The 22642-nt window shown below is 44.2% G+C and overlaps 1 protein-coding gene across 2 annotated transcripts; it reads right to left on the minus strand.

Moving 5' to 3' along the window:
• Positions 1 to 38: 38 nt before the first annotated feature.
• On the minus strand, positions 39 to 22390 carry LOC309699037 (pleckstrin homology domain-containing family O member 1-like). Of its 2 annotated transcripts, none has more exons than XM_082521884.1 (10): positions 22066 to 22390; positions 20874 to 21023; positions 13961 to 14101; positions 11774 to 11878; positions 11580 to 11681; positions 11205 to 11495; positions 10977 to 11074; positions 10544 to 10667; positions 7832 to 7944; positions 39 to 7536 (listed from the first exon to the last, which is right to left on the minus strand). In XM_082521884.1, exons 1-10 carry the CDS (start codon positions 22090 to 22092, stop codon positions 6756 to 6758), a joined length of 1932 nt encoding a protein of 643 aa, XP_082378010.1. In that variant the 5' UTR covers positions 22093 to 22390; the 3' UTR covers positions 39 to 6755. The 2 variants fall into 2 exon arrangements, with proteins under 2 accessions (XP_082378010.1, XP_082378009.1); XM_082521883.1 differs by having other exon boundaries at positions 10544 to 10706; positions 22066 to 22389.
• Positions 22391 to 22642: the final 252 nt, after the last annotated feature.

Raw genomic sequence — 22642 nt, forward strand, 5'->3', positions numbered from 1 at the left:
TCTTCTGTTTGTAGATGTGCTTTTATTCTGCTGCTGTTACAACCAATTTTCCCCTTGTGGGACAATTAAAGGATTATTCTATTCTATTCTTTTAAGCTCTAAAAACTGCAGTCCCTCTGACAGCCACCAGAGATTAAATGTTCCCACACATCAAGGTGAGTTTGATGGGCCGCTCCCCTGTTTCAGTAACCTCTGCAGGTACCTTTCACAGGTGAAACAAAATGAACGCTGTTAGACTAAGGATTCTCTAAAAACTTTACCTGTAAAGACTGATTTCTTAAATCCAGCTTCACACACAGAGTTACAGAGTGAGTGTCTGAGAGCAGGCTGTACATGAGCCTTTATACATGTGACATTTCATGTCCACTTTAACTAAGAACATGTTCTTATCTTGTGGTGCAAACTGATATCACAGGAAAGTTTGCAGTACGTTGCAGCCTATACAACCCAAATTAAAAGATATATGCCTTTAAAGGACTTTTAAAATAATTTTGGCATAAAGAAGGATCACTGCATCAACAAAAACAATTTTCACCCAGACTAAGTCTATTTTAATCTTTAATGAGATCATTAAAAATGCTTCTCTGCCTGCTGCCCTCAGAGTTTAAACGTGAATGTTCACGTACAGAGAAACAGCCTGTCCCTTTAAGGTAAATCTGGATTTCAGTGCACACATGATGGCAGCAGATTAGTCATCAGGAAATGCTCACGCATGCATACATGATCACACACACACGTGATCATGTATGCATGCGTGATGTCCTGGCCTACATCTGCTCAGCTCTTTATCACAGCTCACTGACCCACTCTCTCTCTCTCTCTCTCTCTCTCTCTCTCTGTGTGTGTGTGTGTGTGTGTGTGTGTGTGTGTGTGTGTGTGTGTGTGTGTGTGTGTCACACTGGGCACTAGGCCAATAGTGCAGCTGGATTTGTGTCATATGACCTGAATCTGAGGTTGTCATTCTTAAGCTTGAGGTTAAACCTGATGAGTTTCACTTTGTGCAATTTTCAGCCATCTTTAAACAATGGGTGGAAACAAAGAGACTGAATTGCTGTTTGTCTGTCTGTTTGATTGAAAAAGAACAAAAGACTCTTGGGCGCTGTGGTTTACATTCATCCTAAAGCTGACGTTAAAGTTACTGCCAACACCATTTTTAAAGTGGTACACAACCTGCAGACTCTCTCTCTGGATGCTCCTAATTTTTATTCTTAGTGATTCTAACAGTTGTAATCTCAAGAAATCACTGAACAATTTATTTCAACATGTCACTTGTCCTACAAGGCATAATAAAACGCTGTATTTGTGTTATGGACCAATTAAGGGGGCATATAAGTCTGTGGCCGGACCTGCACTATGTTCCTCGGATCACAATGTTATTCACCTCCTCCCTGCCTACAGATCTGTGATTAGGAGGGAGAAGGCCTGTGTGAAGCGGACTAATGTCTGGACAAAAGACAGTTGTGTTGCCCTTCAGGGGTGTTTTGATTGCACTGACTGGTCCTGGTTTCAAGAGAACACTTGTGATTTGGATGAACTCACCGATGTGGTGTGTAGCTACTAGGGGTGCAACGATATTCGTATCGATATTGAACCGTTCGATACAGTGCTTTCAGTTCGGTACGCATATGTATCGAACAATACAAAATTTTTAATCCTTGCAACATGGCAAACTGAACCTCCCCCACCCTCATTCAGATCTGGCCTTTGGAAGTATTTTGGTTTTCATGTGACGTATGACCCTGAAGGTAAGCGCGTCATGGACTAAAGTAAAACAGTATGTCGGATGTGCCACCAATGCTCAATTACATGGGTGGGAACTAGTGTGTTAGTGCAGTTAGCTCGTTAACGTGTTGGCCGTCCAGCCCCACGAACGGGGCGATCCGCGGTAGCTCTTTAACGGAGATTTGCCGTGTTGTGCCGTTAACGTCATTTCAGATTAACGCTGACAGCACTAGTGGGAACACAACGAGTATCACTGCACATTTACACCGACATCATCCTCGTGCAAAGACAAGTGGAAGCAGACAAAAACAACAAGCACGCATGCTACACACTTTACCCGAGTCATTTAGACAGCCGTTAGCACAGGATTCTCCTTATGGGGACCTGATATGTTTAATATGCTGCTGAGAATATAGCCCAGAAGAAGCGGATAGTATAGCTTTTATTTTGGAAAGAGACATTTCTCTGTAATAAACTCTCTTCTCCAAAGATGAGCGATTCCTCAATCAGATACAGGGCTCGCAAAATCGCTAGCCCGACGTCCCGGGGCTAGCGATTTTTCCAGTCCAGCTACCAAAATCTATCTCTGCCCTGCCCGTCGGCCTATTGTAGGAAGGAAAAATATACAGGTATGTCAATGCTTTTGCATTCTTTCAGAAATGTAGCTGGGTAATTATGTCATTGGCATCGGTGAGCCACTGTCAATATGTGACATATTGAAATCGCGTTTGAATTTGCGCTTGTTTTTTGCTTTCACTTTGCAATCGTGCGAACTGTGTATAGAGAGCGACAGCACTGATTGGTGAGTGATGATAATTTGAGCACCAATTCCTCTGACATTGTCTTATCAATCGTTAGCTTACTATGCAAACATGACAAGTTTGCATAGTAAGCTAAAACGGAAAAGTTATGACAAATCAGACTATAAGGCAAAAAGAAAGTGCAGCTTTATGGTTTCATGGACAAAATAATTTCTGTGGCTGCAATATGATGAGCTAAATAACCAGGGCTGCACATAAGTGGTGCGCAGGTGCGCATTCGCTGTCAAAATAAAAAACGTGCACCAGATAAGAAGTTGCAACGCGTGTTTGCGTACATAAGATTTTCTGGAGGAGGACAGACATTTGTTTAGAACTCTTAAAGATGCCGAAGAAGCTCCTTTAAGCAATTACTGTGATGTTCCTCCACCTCCAAAGAAATGTCAGGAGTCCGAACCACAAAAGAAGCGCGTATTCTCGGAAAAGTGTTTGCAGGAGGTGAGCTGGCTTCAAACAAATGATGAACGCACAGAGATGTGGTGCAGAATGTGCCGTGAAAATCCCACTCTAGCGGACAAAAACAGTGCCTTTTATATGGACGCAAACGCGTGTTGCACCTTCTTATCTGGTGCGCCGTCTTTTATTTTGACAGCGAATGCGCACATGCGGACCACTTATGTGCACCTGTGTAAATAACATAATGTTCTGCCGGGTGTGTTGTTGGTTTTCCCTCGATTTCTGAGTCGACAAGCGCCTTTGTTACTGGGACCAGTCATTTTAAGAAAGGCCCCCTTTAGAACCCATGAGAAATGCAAGAAATGCATTATTGCTCGGTCTGCAATATCTTTCCCAGAACAAACACCAATTGCAAATAACATACTAAAAATAAACCTGAAAATCAGTTTAGAACAGCTACTATGTTGCAAAGAGTGAACTACCACTGGCAAAATTTAGCAGTCTTTGCAAACTTCAAAAAGCAAATGTCCTCGATCTTGGTTCCACTTGCCTCTTACCCGTGACTTCAGTGGAAATTTCAGATTCAGGATCTGACACAGACTGATTCATGTCCTACACAGTTCTTACAAGTTCATAGAAATTTCTGTTCAATTAGAACCAAGTATTTGAGTTGATGATTGTAATTTTTATACAATGTTGTAATTTGTTTTTCAACAATTTTTTGATTAATGTTTTGTTTCCTTTACAATATTATACTTTAATGTATAATATTGTAAAGGAAACAAAACAGGAAACAAAACATCAATCAAAAAATTGCTCTCTTTTTTTATTCAGGTTACTTAAATTTATTTTAGGCTACCAAAAACTGAAGAGTTCCTGCCCGAAGGGCTACCAGGGATTTTGAAATTTTGCGAGCCCTGAGATATATTTATTTATTTTTATTACTTTTTTGTTTCAGCAACATTAAATTTAAAAACTGTACTTTTGAGTTAAAATATATATTTATAATTTTAATAAATGACAAATTAAAAAGGCATGAACATTTTTTTTTGTATCGAAAGAATATCGAACTGTGACACCAAAGTATCGAACCAAACCGTGAATTTTGTGTATCGTTGCACCCCTAATATATATGTATATTTCTGAATTTGGCTGTTTCTACCCTCGATACAAAAAGACCTAAAAATATGAAATCCACAGCTGTCTATGAAATTCATGACCATAAAGCGCACACACCTGGAGCTGAGCGCGATGTCTATGAATAAATGTATGATGATGTCAGCCTAAAAGTATGGAAGCTTTAATGGTCCAAAAGCCCTAAATCATAAAGAGCTGACATGTTGACAGGATACTTCCTGCTGTCTGTAAACACAAATAAAAGAGATGAACAGAGTCTGGTGAACACTCTCATCCCTCCACCAGTTTAGCTTATTTGTAGTTTGCATGTGAAGACGAGCCCTGGATGCTCCCCACAAGAAAATCATCAGTGTTCGTTTGGTGCCATTTACCTCGAAAGCAATGCTGTTTACAATGATTCAAAAACATTACCATACAGATTTACATCAGAAAAAGAACATTTAAATAATGTATTCCATAATTTAACAAACGTGAAGGAACAAGGTGCAGTCATTCAAACTACATCAGAATCTTTTCTCATAGTCCAAAGATTTCTGGCGTGATGTAGTCTTTCAGTGCTCAAATGTGCAAAAAGATCAAGAGAAATAAAATCTGTTCAACAGGAACCACAAATCAAGCTGTCAAGCTTTCAGTACCAGAACCTACAGAGGAAGTACAAGTTTGAATTTCACGTAAACCTTTGACTATGAGGTAAAGCTCTGTGCCCTGGGAGCTGCACCTCTGCAGGGGTTTTGGGGGCTGTTCAAAGAGACAGGACCTTAAAGTGAAAGTCTGGTATAAAAATCTCCAATGCTGTAGCGTCTCGTGATTTGAGACTAACTTGAGTCCCTGAACTGGACCTCCCGACTGCGTTTGTGCCGTTGATGCCATTTTTAATGACACCATCTGACCAATAAAATGGCTGTTGTGTGTATCTGCAGTGTGAGGAGTCATGCTGCAGATGAGCAGGACACGTTAAACTTTAACTGGAGACTGAACTGTTTGGCTGCAGCTAACGTTACAGTTTTCATTGCTTCAAAGTTTATAAATGCATAAATGTGGAGCTTTGTAGAAGTGAAATTAGTCTCTGAGTATTCAGCACATAGTGACACAACAAAGTTTACAGTACAGATTATGAATATTTCTTTGTATATTAAAGTTCCTGTAAATATTTGATGATCTGGCGCTACACTGATAAACTGGTAAAAACGGGCGATTATTATCGTGCAGCTGAACAAAAACAATCTCAGAAAGGTATTTCTGCCAGTGAAACACATTTAACAGATGCATCACATGTTGGGCATGTTTATGCCTGAGCTGCCAGCACATTCGTATTCAGAACATGATTAACAACAAACCCAAATGGGTTTATTTGGAGGACAGAAACTACAAAGGACTTAACCTGATGAATAAACGGTAACAAATCAATTGCCTTGAAAACACTAAATGTAATAAATCTTTTATGTAGGCAACACAAACTGACATTACTAATTGTATTTTCTTTTAACCTTTGATTAACGTGTCTGTTCCACTGTTTATTCATTTGTTACCAACAAATTCATTCATCCTTCTCATTGGTTTGTTTACCTACTTGTTTTCCAATTAACTAGTTTTGCTGATTTATATAATTTCCATGTAATTTTTGTATTTTTAAGTCTCCATTATATTCCTAAATTCTTTATGAGCTTTAATAGTAAATTATCTACACTAATATTTAAAGAGATAAACAGGAACGTAAATATACTGAAGTAGTAACTTTATTGTGTAGATGATTAAAGGCTCGTATTTCTTATATTTGGTGGATGTGCTGGCACACTTTTTGTTTGTTTGTTTATTAGACTTTATTGAGCCTTTTTCTATGTCACATGTATGTTTCATTAAAGCAAATGTCTCACTGTGTACAACAAATATGTCAGCTGTTTATTGGTTGATGCTATCCAGCATCTGCTGGGCTTCAAGTGTGCAAATTAAATTTCCGCTTTTTTTGCAGAATGCAGAGTTTGAGTTCTTTTTTGTAAACTGCAACACATGAACAGGTAAAGACTTTGTGTCATTATTGCTTCTCGTGTCTTTGTTTAACATTAAACTCCCTGATTTTTGAGAAAAATCCACAGATTACAAAAATCCTGTGAGGTTAAAAAGAGCTGGAAGGACGTTTACAGGAATCTCTGCTACAGTGAAAGCAGAGAGCAACAACTTTGAAGATTAGCAATGACATTAGTAAATACATGAATGTTTTATCGGAGTGAAAGTCTGGGGAAACTTCCAGCAGACTCCCCTCTGTGCTCGTAGTGTGCTTCAGTGACTAATTCAAAAAGTTTCTTGATGTACAAACGCTGACATCTTATCTTGAAAAGGTTTTCTTCAAAAAAACAAAACAAAAATGTTCAACAGATAAACAGAAAATCTTTTTGCCTTCAGGAGGACGGAGAAAGAAGATAAACATGCAGCACCATTGGAGGAAGAGAAGGGGAAAGGGTCCCCGTCAAACGTGTGCGTCAAACATCTGCCACACACACACACACACTTCCTGTTTAGTGCACTGTGGAGGATTAAGCCATTAACCCTCCCAGAAACAATCCTGCTCTGTGTGGTCACGTGCACCGTCCGCAGATTAAAACATGGAGACAGAATTTGAAGCAGGCTTCTGTTTGCGTGCTGAAGAAACGCTGCTACTTCCATCGAGAAGTCACTGCTGAACACTCAAACTCCTCGTTCAGGTGTCTCTGAATCTTCCTTGTCCTCTGGTGATGTCGGCGAGATGAGCGTGTCCATTTCTTCTGCCGCGCCGCTCGGTGCAGGTATACCAGCGGCCGCTGCTGCCGATGCCATCTTCTCATAGGTCCTCCTACGCTGCCGCCGCAGCGTCTGGCTCTGGAGCTCCTTCACCTCCTGCAGGACCTCCTGCGCCTCCTTCCACGAGGACACAGCCTCTTCCAGGAGCCGCTCAGCCTCGGCACGCCTCTGCTCCACCTCCGAGTTATCCTCAGACAGCTCGGTGGCTGGTGGAGGTGGGGAGGGGTGGTGGCTGTCAAGGGTTCTTGGTTGTGAGGACTCGAAGGATCTGGACAGGGTCGGGGAGTTCTGGCTCTGAAGAGGAGACTCCTCATTGCTCCCTAGATGAGGAGAGTCGGTCTCACTGCCTCGTGGCGAACCATATCCTTTAACCTGAGAGAAGTCAGATCGTCCGACGCTCAGAGGCGAGTCGGATGGCTTCTGTATTGGAGAGCTGCCTTGCTTGTTGGGAGAGGCAGCGGATGGTCCTTTGAGTTTTGGAGATCGAGCTGCATCGGTGCTCTTTGACCGAGGAGAGCCACTCAGCCTGGGAGAGTCGCTGACTTTAGCAGCGGCTGCATGGGATCCTCTGGAGTGAGGTGAGTCAGTTCCTTTGGACCGATTCTTCTTGGCTTTGGACCGAGGAGATTCTCTTCCTCTGAGGCGAGGAGAGTCGCTGCTCCGGCTCCTCGGAGATCCCGATGACCTGCTAAAGATGGCGACAAAAATCTGATTTTAAGTTCAACAATCAGTATTAAATTAATCTTTCCAACCATTTGAGAACTTTGTGTTTTCTTCTTTACAAACTGCAGTACCACAAACACAAATATGTTTGGTACTGCATCAAACATACTGTAACAGACAGATCATGGGAAAAGTCTTTTTGGAATTTGATTTTGGGATATGCAATCTACATTTTATATATCTGCTTTGCAAATCAAAGCACAAATATTGATGTGAACTAATCAATAATGTCAATTATTAATTAAAGTGCTAAAACTGACCTGGAGTGAGGTGACTCTGAGCCCCTGAGGTGATGGAGTCGAGGAGAGTTGATGCCCTTCAGATAAGGTGAACTGCCCTCTCGTTCTCGCTCTGCTTTGGTCTTCTGCAGCTCCTGTCAGAAACAACATTACCCATATAAGATGGTAGCACGTGCTGATGTATAGGGGCACAGTGCTCCCAGCTACTGTGTACCCTTTTTGTGTTGTTTATTTCTCTTTTTCTTCCTGCAATGCACTGATTACTTTCAGCTGTCGGGAACTAATCGACATCGGCGTCAGCCTGAACCTTTACATTGGATTGGACTGACATTATTCCACCTGAGTTTCAAGACCATCAGGGCTCCGTGGGTTATTGTTGGGAGCGCCAAGCGTTGCAGACAGCGCAAGGAGAGGAAACAAAAGTGGAGAAGCAGAGCTGGCTATCAGGTCCAGCTGTGAAAACAACACTACAAACCCCGCTTCTGTCCATCTTCAACACCAACGCCAGATCCCTTGCAAACGAAACAGCTACAATCAGAGATTTACTACAACCGTGTCGTCTACAAATTGTAACTGAGTGCTGACACCATCCAAAAATCCTTAATGCCTCAGTGGAGTTATCGGGCCAGAGCCTACACCATCGGGACCACAACAAAGACTCCTGTAAGGGAAAGGGCGGAGAGACTACTGGTGCTGTAACAGTAGAGTTATATACAGTCAGTGCTCACGGGACTTGGAGCTCATGTCCAATCAGTTCAGGCCCTTCTACCTTGCAAGCTAATGGTAGTCATAGTTACCATTGTTTACAGCTGCCCCCCGCAATGCTGACGTTAGCTCGCCACTCAACCACCTCCAACAACACCTAAACAGCAAAGAGAGCACCCGGAGGGCATCCATATTGTTGCTGGGGACTTTAATAAGGCACGAAATCTGAAGGCCCGGCTCTGATCAGAACTCAGCCTTCAGGCTGAGGGACAGTTCTCTTTACAGCGCTACCAGAGGACAGACATCAAACAGGACAAGGAGGCCTACAGGAGAAGCGTAGAGGGCTTCCTCACTGATAACAACCCCTGCCAGGTGTGAAGAGGTAACCAAGCTCTCACCAACTACAAAGACCAGCAGAGCCTGTTGGCAGCAGACGACACCACCGTGGTTGGGCTCATCTTTGATGGAGATGAAACAGGGTACAGGGCGGAGGAAGAGAATTTGTCCTGCTAGTGCTTGCAAAATAACCATAAGCTAACTTGATGTATGCTCAATCATCCAGGTAAGGAAATCCCAAAGAGTTCATTCTGTTTGTGGCGTAGCGTGGTTTGTAGCTCAGCCACAGAGGAAGGGTGGTGTCAGGGAGGCTGACGCACACACCTGACCTCATCATGTAATCATGCCTCCCCTTTTAAGGACAATCCTGGGGCTGGATGACAGAGCGGTATGTAATAATAATAATAATGGGATAAGCTATTTTGAACGAGTTTTGAGTTGGGACTTAAAGAGCGAAAAGGAAGAGATATTTCTTAAATCAGGAGGAAGGGAATCCAGAGTCGTGGAGCAGCTGAAAGCCCTGCTCCCCATGGTGGCAAGACGGGGAGGGGACAGAGAGAGAAAGAGAAGAAGAAGATCTGAGACACCGAGATGGGATGGTGATCTGAACCAGGTCAGAGAGATATGTGGTGTTGGTGGGCAGGGTGTTATGTGTCCAGGCCCTCCAACACCCTCCCTTGGTCTGAGAGGGACATACAGTGTACGGATAAGGTACCAAGGCCAGCCTTAGTGGACACAGGCTGCAGACCGTGGTTCGATCCGGGGCATTGCTGGAGGCTGAGTGTGTGGAGGTTAAGTGTGTATGTATGAGGACATACATAATATCCCATAGTGCCACTGCAAATTAAATGCAAGGTCAGTGAATAGAATAATCCTTTAATCCTTTAATTGTCCCACAAGGGGAAATTTGGTTGTAACAGCAGCCAGAAAGACACACATACAAACAGTACACAGGACACAGAAACACACAATGTCTTCTTACATATTTACATCAAGGACAATGGTTACTATAAACAGTGTGCTGTACAGTTATTAAATTAAATTAAATTAACTACAGATAAGAGGCAAACCAGGTTGTAGTGCGAATTGGTTGATTAAATGATTGCAGTTACAGCGCAGATGTAAACATCTATGATCGTTGGGAGCAGTTTTGATTGTACAATAAAGGCTGCAGTTATCCTGTGCACCCCTTAATTCTGGGGACAGATTGGCCAGGCTTTAATAACCTATTGGGGCAGTGTGTTGGGATGTGTTCATGACCTTTAGCAGAATGTAGCATCTGCGATGCATTCAGCGGTGACACGGGGTCGTCCAACGCTGACGGCCCCGCCAGCTCCAGTTATTCACTCAACTGGAGCAGTCTTGTGATGACAGGTATGTCAGGCATTTGTGGTGCCTGATTGCAAGGGTAGCGAAGTTTATTGTTTACATGGCTTATCCTGCACATCCACAAACGTCCACTACCGGCAGCAAATCCAATCGGCTGTGACAAAGTGAACTAATGTCAGTGCTATAGTTCAGGTTTTGTTGTGGTCTGATTAATAGAACTTCCACCTGGTGGACCTAAAAGTGTCAATCCAAAGCACAAGTATTGTCATTTATCTTATAAAAAATAATTGCCACCTAAGCCAGTTGACATCATGAAAATGATCAGTAAACGAATCTATACATTTATGAATGAAGCAGTCAAACCTGCAGTCTCATCTCCTCCAGCAATTCCTGAGCTCGCTGCATCCTCTGGGCAATAAGGCTCTGGATCTGACCCAAAGGCTGGGCCGAGGCCTCGACTCCCGCTTCCACTTCAGCTGGACATCGCCTAACAGCAGAGCAGAACTCTGAGCGAATCATTACTGGTCTAGAGAAAAGGAAGAGGGTTAGGGTGACAGAAGAGTGGAGAAGGTGATGTTTCAAAATTTCAAGACATAAAGGTCAAAGACACTGAAATGGGTTTCACTGGTTCAGTCAGACTTGAGCAGTAGTGAGTCCAGCAGGCCAGACACTGACTTTAACCATGGACTCTACTTCTCCTGAGTATCCTGAATACCTGACAGCCTGATACTCTGCAGAAGAAAGCCTGAACTCTGCGTCTGTTTACTCCCTAACTTTGTTTATTACCAGGTCATACCTGGATGAGAGGACTTCATCCATGGAGGCACAGCGACTCCGGCCCTGCATACTGAACCTCTTCCCTGGCTGTGGCGTTCGATACTGAGCCTGGAGAACCTGAAAGGTAACATTCTATTCAGGTAGGTGTCGCGATTTAGTGCTCATTTTAGCAAAGATATTCAATAAAAACTTGGAGCCACATGCTTCCAGAAGTAAAAAAAGGTTAATGTGGATCTGAAGCGCCCACCTCTATTTGTGGAGACTTGTGGACCTTGGAGGCCTCCAGATGCTTTCCCCAGGACCGCTCACTGCCCCTGGGCAGACTGCTAGTCTTCACTTTGGGCTCCTTGGATGTCATCCGCAGCTTTGATACGTCTGTTCCAGCTCGCTGACGACCTACTCCAATCTGTCCACAAGACCCGCCCCCCTGCAGGTCGACCCGAAAGCTGTTATTCCAGTCGCCATCGTAGTCGTGTGAAAAAACATCCTCTTCGGCCACCAGGTCGAGTGTCAGCATGCCATGGGAAGAGGTGGATGCCTGCAGTGAGAACATGACTTTAATAGCAATAACATTATCTTAACATTCAGACCACAAGACAGATGGAAAAAAGGCTCCCAGTACCACGGCCATGAGATGTCCTTTGGTCGGCAGCCGGCGACCATAAGGGATCTTTGCTCGATCTCTGGTGGGATGAACCAGCGTGCTGTCCTCCTCAATGGTCACCTGTACGCAGACAAACTGAGTTAACACCCTGTTAAAAAAGGTGGCCGAGGTGTTATTAAAACATTTGAATCCATGAAAAAAGCAGCCCGCACCTCATCCAAAACTCTGTTCTTCGCTTTGATGATGGCGATGCTGAGGGCGTTTACCCATGATTCTTTCTCCTCAGGGCTCACAGCCAGAAACACGAGGTTTGGAGCCTGCAAAAAGAATATTCTTACCAATCTGATGTCATATGAAATACATAGTTTACCCCTGAAATGGTGCAAGAACTTAAATGTCAGTTTTTGAGTCTTGCAGCTGATGAAACATCCATATTTTATTGGGTTTTTTACTTTTTATTTGAGTTTTCTTTAAGGCACATTAGCTTCACCAGATAGCTCCCACCATACGTTGGAACTTGCCATGTTGTAGCAAGTAAATGATACATTTACAGAAAGCCATTAGAGAAGCACACATACTCTGAGAAGTACTTACATTCTTTTAAGTTTTAAGGTTATGTGTTGTTCTATGAGTTTCAGCTGCTCTCTTTAGGGCACAGGTGTCCAACTCCAGGCCTCGAGAGCCGGTGTCCTGCAGGTTTTAGATGTGTCCTTGATCCATCACAGCTGATTAAAATAGCTAAATGACCTTCTCAACATGTCTTGAAGTTCTCCACAAGCCTGGTAATAAACTACCCGGTAATCATTTGATTCAGGGGTGAGATCTAAAACCTGCTGGACACCGGCACTCGAGGCCTGGAGCTGGACACCCCATGCTTTAGTGGGCGCCACGATGGATGATCTACCTTATGCTGGGCAGACACTGTGCAATTTTTTTCAGTCGCGCGATTCAGCTCCTGCTCAAACTGTACGATTGACTCGCAGGGGTTAGAAGTTCATAGGTCACGATGCAGGTCTCACACTATACGGCCCGATGCTCTGATGCGACCCGAGTGCTCACACTGTGCGTCCATAAAATTAAGGTTATAACAGAAATTCGGTCGCTCGCTCTCTCTGTCTTTCACTCACACAGACACACCACCACCATCAACTTTGCTAAATTGCTAATGAAAAACATTGATCAGGCAGCTGTGATTGAGCAGCATGTAAATCCAACTATTTTCACGGTTGTTGTGGTCGTGATAATTTTGTGAGGCTACATGGAAAAGGCTCGGATGAGCTTGCCACAGTTCTACAAGTTGTACCTCCATCGCTTGTGTCCAGATCACACGCTGCACAGCCGTGCTGCGCCGTCTTTTTCACTGCCATTTGTGTTTGCATGTGCGCAGTGTGAGAAACTGCGGTGACACCCTCACGACGGTCGCGAGGATTTCAAACCGGTTTGAAATCCTCGCGACCAAGCGACTGATGATCGGGAGCTGGTCGTGAGGTGTTAATCGCTTCTCGTTACCCCACGCATACTACACAATGCACGACGCACAATGAAGGCCAAAATCGGGCCGATCGCCAAAACGGTCGCACGACTCAAAAATCGGCTCAAAATGGGCCAAAAATTGCACAGTGTAAGCCCAGCATTAGTCTCCTCCTATCCCAGCATCCTCCTCTGTCACACCATCCTCTGCATGTCCTCCTTCACTACATCCATGAATCTTCTTTAAGGCCTTGCTCTTTTGCTCCTGCCTGGCAGCTTCGTTTTTATCATCCTTAGCCAAATACATCTACTCTACCTCCAGTTGTAGGATCTCTAAATGAACTCAAACATCAATTTTTTCACATCTAGAAATTTTATAGAGTGTTTGTTGCGGCCCAACACAAATTTACACACAAAGTTTATTTAACCCTCTGAGGTAATGACCCTGATCCTGACTCTATACAATCAGAATGTAGATTCTTGTTTTATTAAATTAAAGCTGAAGGTCAAATCGTAGAAGTAGAAAGAGCAGAGCGTGACAAACTGCAGTAGTTTCTGGGATTATTCCGCTCTGACTCATCCTCTGGCAGTCTAATTGGATTCTGCAGATTAAACCTGTTCAGAATAGGAACAAAAAGCATGCAGCTCAGCCAATCGCAGAACACAGATGGGGCAGGACATCTCAAATCTTATCCACCAATCCTGAGGCACATGTAGGAGGAACTCCACCATCGAGGTCAAGCAGGACAGCGTAATCTCCGAACACCAAGACACGAAAAGACGGGCGCGGACAGAGGTTTCACTTTTGGATCAGATGCTCCATGAAACCAGAAACTTGAGGCGCGAGACAAAAACACTGACACACATATTCTGTAATTCTGTTAGTTACACTCAAGACGACAGGTAAACAGCCGGACAGGTGGACTCACGGTGTTTCCCGGCTGCTTGCAGCGCAGCACCGTGAAGCGGCTGTGGTTCTTCTTGCTGCGGCTCTTGGCCTTCCTCAGCTCCTCGGAGCGCTCGTAATCAGCCAGGTCGAACACTTCCTGAGCCTTACGTTCATCTTTCACCTGAAACACAAAAACACACCTGCATCAGCATGGTTTACAAATAACAGCGATCAGTTCTGCAGGTTCATGATGGAAGAACATAAGTGTACAGGACAGCTTACAGCAGGGGTGTCCAACTCCAGGCCTCGAGGGCCGTTTCCCCTGGGTCAGCACACCTGAACCACATGATAAGTTCATTGCCAGGCCTCTGGAGAACTTCAAGACATGTTGAGGAGGTCATTTAGCCATTTAAATCAGCTGTGTTGGATCAAGGACACATGTAAAACCTGCAGGACACCGGCCCTCGAGGCCTGGAGTTGGACACCCCTGGTTTAGAGGAAGCATGCAAGTTAAAATAATCTGAGATTAGAGATGAATGAATTCTGTGTGTCTCTAATAACGCTCTGCATACACGCTAGCACAGATGCAGTGACAAAGGAGTGTGTGTGTGTGTCACACTGCTTGTTAACAGCTGGCTGAACACACTGAGCAGCTGCTGTCTGAGACCTGTGAACACACCTGAGATTAAAGGGCCATCTGACCGTTTTACCTCCTCCAGTTTATCCGGGGGAACACCAAGGGGTTCCCCGGCCAGCCGAGAGATATAATCTCTCCAGCGTGTCCTGGGTCTGCCCCGGGGCCTCCTGGTGGGACATGCCCGGAAAACCTCGCCCAGGAGGCATCCTGGTCAGATGCCCGAACTACCTCAGCTGGCTCTTTTCGATGTGGAGGAGCAGCGGCTCTACTCTGAGCCTCTCCCGAATGGCCGAACTTCTCACCCGATCTCTAAGGGAGAGACCAGCCACCCTTTGGAGGAAGCTCATTTCCACCGCTTGTATCCGCGATCTTGTTCTTTTGGTCACTACCCACAGCTCGTGGCCATAGGTGAGGACAGGGACGTAGATCGACCGGTAAATCGAGAGCTTTGGTCTTACACTCAGCTCTCTCTTCACCACAACAGACCGGTACAGCGTCCGCATCACTGCAGCCGCTGCACCAATCCGTCTGTTGATCTCCCGCTCCCTTCTCCCGTCACTCGTGAACAAGACCCCGTCATACTTAAACTCCACCACTTGGGGCAGGAACTCATGCTGAAATCACTATCAGACTAAAAGCATAGATTGAAAGATTAATTCCAACACCGTTTCTGAACGGTCCACAAGAATCAGTGTAAACAAAATAATGTGTGTCCAAAAACAGAAATGTCCTCACAAACCAAAACACTCCCAACAATGACAGTTAAACAGTAAAAATGGTTGTCACAGAGCAGAAACACACACACAGCGAGTCCTCCCTCAGGCATGTACGTTAAAAAGTTCTGGGTTAGCGTACTGCTGAAGAACAGGAACAAGATGAAATATGACGAGTAATGATGGAACAAGTCACAAGCACACACACTCTCTCTCTGGGTTAACGTGAGTCATTACTCTGCTGCTCACAGCAGAATAAATCTCGTACTTATCTGTATGTTACTGAATGTTTGTTTCATCCCCCATCACACACTGCTACTCTCTTTTTATTCATTACACAATACTACGCCACGTTTTTTATCACCTGCACTGATAGTTATGTTATTTTATTTTACCTGATATATTCATATTGTTACTTTGAGTTATTTTGATATTATATTTGCACTATCCTACTGTATCCTACAATTCTTATTGTACATCTTTATTCCTCTGTTCCTCTCTTTCTCTTGCTGCACTGAGCATGGCTCTGACAAAAGAATTTCCAACGGGATAAACAAAGTTCTTCTTATCTTATCACTGAATTCAAAACAATCCATATAAAACTTGCATTAAAAAAGGTTTTGAGATTTGATCAATAGACATAATCTTTTCATGCTTGTGTTAAAGTAAAATTGACGTTAATAATAATAATACATTTTATTTATAGGCGCCTTTCAGACCCTCAAGGTCACCTTACAATAACCCAAGAACAATAGCAGCAATAAAATATAATAAACATGGCAAAATAAAATTTAGACATACGGTTAAAAAAATGTCTGTGAAGGTTCTCAGTCATCCAGGTCATCGTAGTCTAAGGAGCTTGGAAAGAAAAGCGTCTGGACTTCTTTAAGTTGCTTGAAGACGTTTCACCTCTCATCCGAGAAGCTTCTTCAGTTCTAAGGTCACATGGTGGGGAGTCCCACATTTAAACCCAGTGGGAGTGACCCCCCACAGAAGGACAAAAGGACCCCTGATGATCCTCTACCTAATCACATGAGCCGAGGTGTGAAAACGGGTGTGGGTTACAATCAGCCAGGGTTTCGGGTGAGCTCATTGTGAAACCTGGCCCCACCTTATCATGTGATTTCCTGAGGTCAGATGGTCCAGGATGTGAGTGGGCGTTAAGGCGTCTGGGAAGGATCTCAAAACTGGATTATAGATGGCAGAGAGTTGGTGTCGTAAACCCCCGCCTCTGTTCAAAGATGGTCGCTCACAGTGGACATAGATGCTTCTTTCACTCCTCTTTCAAACCATCTGTCCTCTGTCCAACATGTGAACATCCTCGAAAGAGTGTCCTTTATCCTTTAGATGCAGATGAACAGCTGAGTCTTGTCCTGTGGAGGTGGCTCTTCTGTGTTGTGCCATGCGCTTGTGAAGTGGCTGTTTGGTCTCTCCAATGTAGAGGTCTGAGCATTCCTCGCTGCACTGTACAGCATACACCACATTGTTAAGTTTGTGTTTTGGCGTTTTGTCTTTCGGGTGAACCAGTTTGTCTCTGAGTGTGTTGCTGGGTCTGAAATACACTGGGATGTCATGCTTGGAGAAAACTCTCCTGAGTTTCTCTGATACACCGGCTACATAGGGGATGACAATGTTGTTGCGTCTGTCCTTCTTATCCTCCCTCGCTGCTGTCTGGTCTTCTTTTCTGTGCCTCTTTGCTGACTTTAAGAACACCCATTTAGGATAGCCACACGTTTTGAGTGCTTCCTTTACATGTGTGTGTTCCTTCTTTTTCCCTTCAGGCTTAGAGGGAACATGTTCTGCCCGGTGGTGTAGGGTCCTGATTACTCCAAGTTTGTGCTCCAGAGGGTGATGGGAGTCAAAGAGGAGGTACTGGTCCGTGTGTGTGGGCTTCCGGTAAACTTCAGTGTTGAGGTTGCCAACAGAAGCAGGCAAATCAGGATGAAAGTCTTAGCCACCCTCTCCAGTGCCAAAGTCCCTCCGTCTAACCTCACAATACAAGAAAAGAAGGCCGTCGCTTCCCTGAGCAAAGACCACAACATCACTATATTACCAGCTGATAAGGGAAGATGCACCGTGATCCTAAACACTACAGATTACCACACAAAGATCACTACTCTCCTCAGTGACAACAATACCAACGAAGCCTTAAAGCAAGACCCACAAGCAGCTACAAAAAGAAAGTTATAGCTTGGCTTCAAAACCTTGAAAAGGACAAAATCATTGACCGCCTTATATATCACAGCTCCTTGGAAGACAGGACCAACTTCACCCCCCGATCAGATTTGCACACTGTTCGACCTCTGCCTTACCACTACATATTTCAAATATAATGAGGGTTTCTACGGACAAAAACATGGCTGTGCCATGGGCTCCCCCGTGTCACCTATTGTAGCCAACCTTTACATGGAGGAAGTGGAAAGGAAGGCTCTTGGCTCTTTTAAAGGGAGAGTACCCAGCCACTGGTACAGGTATGTAGACGACACTCTTTGGATGAGAGCTGAAACTTCTTCAATCAACTTAAAGAAGTCCAGACGCTTTTCTTTCCAAGCTCCTAAGGTTAAAAAAACCCCCACAAGCACAAAAGTATTAAGGCTGACCAAGGTAAAAATGGACTAAGACAGATCAGGTGTATGCAATTCTGAATAGATGGTTTTGAGACGTGATTTAAAAGTGGTGAGAGAGTTTGTGGTACGGAGATCTGGTGGAAGTGCATCCGAACTAAAGGCTCTGAGTCCCATAGTAGTCAGGCGAGCAGGTGGAACAGACAGAAGGGAAGCAGGAAGAAGAGCGGAGTGTACGAGGGGGTGAGTATGTATGGAGAAGATCGGATAAATATGGACTCTTAACCTGAGGGCAGGGTGTGACATCAGAGTTATCAATGGATAATGAAAGGTTGGGACTTTAGTCAGTTTTGATCTGGTGCCTATTAAAATGAATTCTGTTTTATTGCCATTAAGTTTAAGAAAGTTGTGAGTAAACCAGACCTTGATTGTTATGCTTCCTGAAAATATTACCTAGGGGTAGGAGATAGATGATAAAAAGTAAAGGACCCAGGACAGAGCCTTGGGATACACCAGAATTAACTGGAGTAGATCCTGATCTTTGAGTGAGTAATTGAATAAACTGTGAGCGGCCAGAGAGATACGAGGTAAACCAGGAGAGTACTGTACCATTGATGCCAATAGATACTAATCTGTGAAGAAAGATGCAGTGGGAGATAGTGTCAAAAGCTGCTGTAAGGTCAAGGAGAATGAGTCCAGAGTCAGCTGCAAGCAGAAGATCATTGGTGATTTTTACTAGGGCTGTTTCTGTACTGTGACATGAACAGAAGCCAGACTGAAACTGTTCGTACAAGTTATTTCCACTGAGATGTCTATAAACCTGTGCAGCCACCATCTTTTCCAGAATTTTTACTAAGAAAGGGAGCGAATGTCATCTCTGACTTCTTTTCGGATTCATGTAATACTGTGAAATGAAATGTTAACTGTAGTCTTGGTGTAGCTGCGTTCTTTAAAAACTGACTTGTTTGATAGATGCAGTTAATAATACAAGCAAAAATATAAAAAATGTTTTCTGAGAGACTTTGATGGGGATAAAGGCGACAGCCTGATGAAAACATCACAAATCCATGAATCAGCTGATTTTTTGTACTTTTAAGAAATGTGAGTGCACCTTTGACGTTTCCTCATTCCTTCATAACACCTGTTTATAACTCACCGTGTTGCATTCTTTGCATTCTTCTGTGGCTCACATGCATCAAAGTTTGCATTATTGGGGGCGTGACCTCTGTGACTGACAGGTGGATGGTGACACAGAAGGCTGTAGCTGTTAGCTGTCTGCTAGCCTTCACCTGAACTGGACCCTGGATCGTGTTTGTGTTGTTGGAGCCTTTTGGAGCGTTTTGATGACATTACATGACCAATAATATGACTGCTGCAAGGTTACTGTACATAAGAAGGTGGAGCTCTGGTTTTACTGAGTGAATGGATTTTGAGTGGCAGGTTTGTGTGTGATCCTGATGACCTCAGGCATCTTTTCCCTTTACTGTATTTCTTTTTGTTTCTATCTGTGAAATAGAGAAGCTCAAAGCCAGCTGCGAGGCATTTCCTGTGTCCTGATGTGTCCACGAGCTGACAGACATCGTCGTCCTCCTCTTCCTGAGAGTTAAACTCAGAGTTTTGGCAAGAACAAAGTCTGACTCAGCGTCCACGATCTTTGCTGTGCTCTTGCGTAATAGACGCTTACATAAGGCCAGTGCGAACACTTCTTAGTCCAAACACACCTGCTGCAGCCACATTTACACCTGCCTCCACACTGCGTTCAGGGAATATACGGACATATACCACAGAGAAAATAAGGGATGTCCATCTTTTACCTGTTATTTGGTTGTTGGGGGCAGCACTTTAGACAGAGACTTCCAGACCTTCCTCTCCCAGTCTCCTTGAGGCATTCCCAGGACAGCTGAGGGCCATACAGAAATATCTGCAGCGTGTCTGTGATCTGCCCCATAACACCTGACCTGGGAGGTGTCCTCCACTGGCTCCTTTCTATGTGGAGGAGCAGCAGTGGTACAGTGAGTCAGTCTTAAATGACTGAGCTCTTCACCTGATCTCTACAGGAGAGCCGAGCTACTCTCAGAGAAAGCGGCTCACTTCTACTGCTTGAACCCTAAACAGCTTTTGAGGGAGTTCTGGCGAAACATCAGAGATGATGATACCCTCAGGAAGCCCCTGAAACCCCTCCCAGCTGGAAATGACCCTTGCCAGCTGTGTGTAGCCGGCAGGATTAAAAACAGCACTCGCTGCCATGAAACCACTCTGTGGGATGAGGTCTTGTTTGTTCACAAACATCATGTCTGTCTCTTCTTCACTCAGGACATATTTCTGAAATCAGAACATGACATCAGAGGTCACATGATCACTCTGTGTGACTTGCCGTTGTTTAGAAATGACTCAGCGTCATCAGAGCTGAAAATAAACAGAGCGGGACTGCCGAGATCCTCTCACTTGATGAAAATCCAAGGTCCGGCCTCAAATGCGTTAACCCACAAACATTTACATCTTCCTTTGGATTAATCCCCATTTCCTCTGTTTCACATGACATTTCTTTGTCTTTTTACTGCATTGTTTATTTGTTTATTAATAAGGAACCCCATTAGCTTCCACAACAGTGGTTGCTAGTCTTCCTGGGGCCCAAACCATCAAATACCACCAAATAAAATGTTACACAATGAGTTGGATGCAAATTGTCCACATAATTTGGCTCTTACATCCACAATAAGGTTTTACAATTCTGAAAATGACTTTTAAATAAGAAACACTCTGCTTTAGGACCATCTCACAGCTTCTGCCTGTTTCTCCTTGCAAACATCTGTAAATGATGCATCTACAATCTCTGTTTAACTGTTGAGCTCTTTTTATCTGAACAACACACCACAGAGAAAATATCAAACTAGATCAGAGATGTGAGCTACGGATTAGCTGCACCCGGTAAACCTGTCGTCTGGCACAGCCTACCCACAGTCCTCCCTGGCCTGTCCAGCAGACTGGAACCAGCAGCCCATAGGGGGTCTGTCCAGTTTCTCTGATTGGTGTTCTCACCTCCTTGTCTGAGATGTAGAGATGGTCTCCTCTCAGCACCATGTACCGACTCCTCCACAGCTCCCTGAAAATCCCTCGACCGCAGAACTTCCGGATCCAGCCCACCTTCTCCGGCTGCTGGACGGGCAGCGGACCGGAGTCCTGAACACCCTACAACACAACGATAACAGGAGGATTCAGAGAAACACAAAGACCAACGGAGACCGATGAAGATACAATGCAAGAGGAACAAAAGAATCTAAGAAAGATGGGAAGACCCACAGAGGCAAGGCAATAAGCAAATGAGAGTAGGACAGAAAACATTTGACCCACAAAGAATAAAGACAACAGAGAGGATCGAGCTCAAAGACACAAACAGGCAAACGGCCTGAGAGAGACTAAACCAGGCATTAAACTACCCAGAGAGATATAAACATGACATATAAAACAAGTAATATTTGAAGACACAAAATTATGTCAGAAAAACAGGAAATGACCTCGGTGGGAAACAAAAACAGTAAACAATGTAGAGGTGACGCGAAACGGCCGAGAGACAAAAAAGAAATCTGAGGTAAAGAAAAAATGGGAGCACTGCAGCTTTCTAAAACTGTATACCAAACAGGTCATTAGAGGCAGAATGAACCTGATCTACACACAGTTTTCATCAGACGTTTAAACTGGGAAGAATCTCAAACACGTGTGTGAAACAATCACATAAAATTATACTGACAGATTCCTAATACTGGCAAATAAGAGAAATGCACACAGGTAGGAATTACGATAAAAACAAGGCAAAGATGTAAACATGTAATGATTGTCTTCATAAATAGAAATGAAATGAAAACAAAATAACGAGAAGAAAAATAACTACATAAATAAAAGAAAGAGCCATGGCTATGGCGGCATCGTGACGTCATCGATGGTGTTGAAACCGCAGATTTTCTTTGTGAACAAAAAAAGGAGAAACTTCCTGAACGAAGCTGCAGCTCCGAGCAGGGTGGAGGCATCACTGCACCACCCTCACCTCACATCACCTGTCTCAGCTCAGTTTGTGTCAGAGATGTGTTTAAATAAAGGTTAAACAAAAATGAAGCTTCAATAAAGCACAAAGCAGCGTCACGTGACGCAAACAAACGGACAGAAAACACCAGCGATCGGAGTCAACGATCAGCGATCACACTGATCGATCCTGAGCTCTCTCTCTCTCACTGACCCGCCTGCTTTGGTTGCTTTTCTTCATCTTCCTCCTCCTCTCCGGGGCTTGCAGCACAGTCACACCGACAGGGAGGAGGTTTGGCCCGGCGGCTGCTGCCCAGCCCGCTGCTGGTCCCGATGGTTCCGGTGTCGGCGGGTTGGCTCGGTTCTCCCGGTTCTTGTTCGTCTTTTTTAGCTCCGCGTCTGTTGTCTGAACCGAGACTGCATCCTCCCTTGCGCGCGCGCGCGTTTGGAGTCAGATGCTCTTTCTCGCTCGTTCTGTGCACCCGCTGTCCCACGCGGACGCGCACCGGAGCCTACTCGAGGTATAAGGAGCCCGAGGGCACCACCTGGCGACAGAGGAGCGCTACAGCAGCGCTTTGATGAAGAATAAAATGTCAGACATGCTTTAACCTAATCATATACAATATGATTATCATTAATTATTTCAAATACAAATAATTAAGAACAAAGAATAAAACGTGACCTGATCAGTCTGGACTTCAACTTCAGAGCTTCATCTCTCACTCTTCTTCCTCCTCAAACATTGACCCTCGTTTTCTTCTTCTGTTTCTTCAAGCCTTTCTCAGTATTAT

Source organism: Aulonocara stuartgranti, assembly GCF_965226115.1.
Source record: "Aulonocara stuartgranti genome assembly, chromosome: 22".
NCBI classification, from domain to species: Eukaryota; Metazoa; Chordata; class Actinopteri; order Cichliformes; family Cichlidae; genus Aulonocara; species Aulonocara stuartgranti.